Raw genomic sequence first — 451 nt, 5'->3', positions numbered from 1 at the left:
GGAAGGGGGGCAGGGGAGGCGCAGCGTCAATGCTCTTACATATATCAGGTTCTCTTTGAAGCGTTTGCGGAGGTTCTCAATGAAAGCTGCCTCACTGGTGAAATTCTCCAGCAGGACAAAGTCCTGGACTCCAACCCGGTCTCGGGCCGTCAGTGCACTCTCCATCGCCAGTCGGATCCCTTCACTCCCCTGGGCCTGCAGAAGGTCAGAACAAAATTATCACTCAGCAGTCACTCCCTCAATATTTCAACAAACACACTCTCTGCTCACTCTCACAGAGTTCCTGCAAATCCCATTACAAATCCACCTGTCTCCACTCATTCCAGGACATGGTGGTCATTTTGGTGATGACTGACATGGGAGACAATGTCGAAAGGAGTTCATAGAATCTCTACAGTGTGGAAAGAGGCCATTCGGCCCATCGAGACCACACCAACCCTCCAAAGAGCAT

The 451-nt window shown here is 51.2% G+C and overlaps 1 protein-coding gene across 1 annotated transcript in view; it reads right to left on the bottom strand.

Moving 5' to 3' along the window:
• LOC122563885 (unconventional myosin-Ic-like) overlaps positions 1–195 on the bottom strand; it is a 50700-nt gene extending 50505 nt beyond the window's left edge. The window contains exon 1 of the mRNA XM_043718092.1: positions 40–195. Within this exon, the coding sequence (XP_043574027.1) occupies positions 40–165 (126 nt within the window). The 5' untranslated portion in view covers positions 166–195. The remainder of the gene's footprint in view (positions 1–39) is intronic.
• Between the last annotated feature and the right edge of the window lie 256 nt (positions 196–451).

Source organism: Chiloscyllium plagiosum, chromosome 28 (genome assembly GCF_004010195.1).
Source record: "Chiloscyllium plagiosum isolate BGI_BamShark_2017 chromosome 28, ASM401019v2, whole genome shotgun sequence".
NCBI classification, from domain to species: Eukaryota; Metazoa; Chordata; class Chondrichthyes; order Orectolobiformes; family Hemiscylliidae; genus Chiloscyllium; species Chiloscyllium plagiosum.
This window is presented reverse-complemented; position numbering and strand designations above follow the sequence as displayed.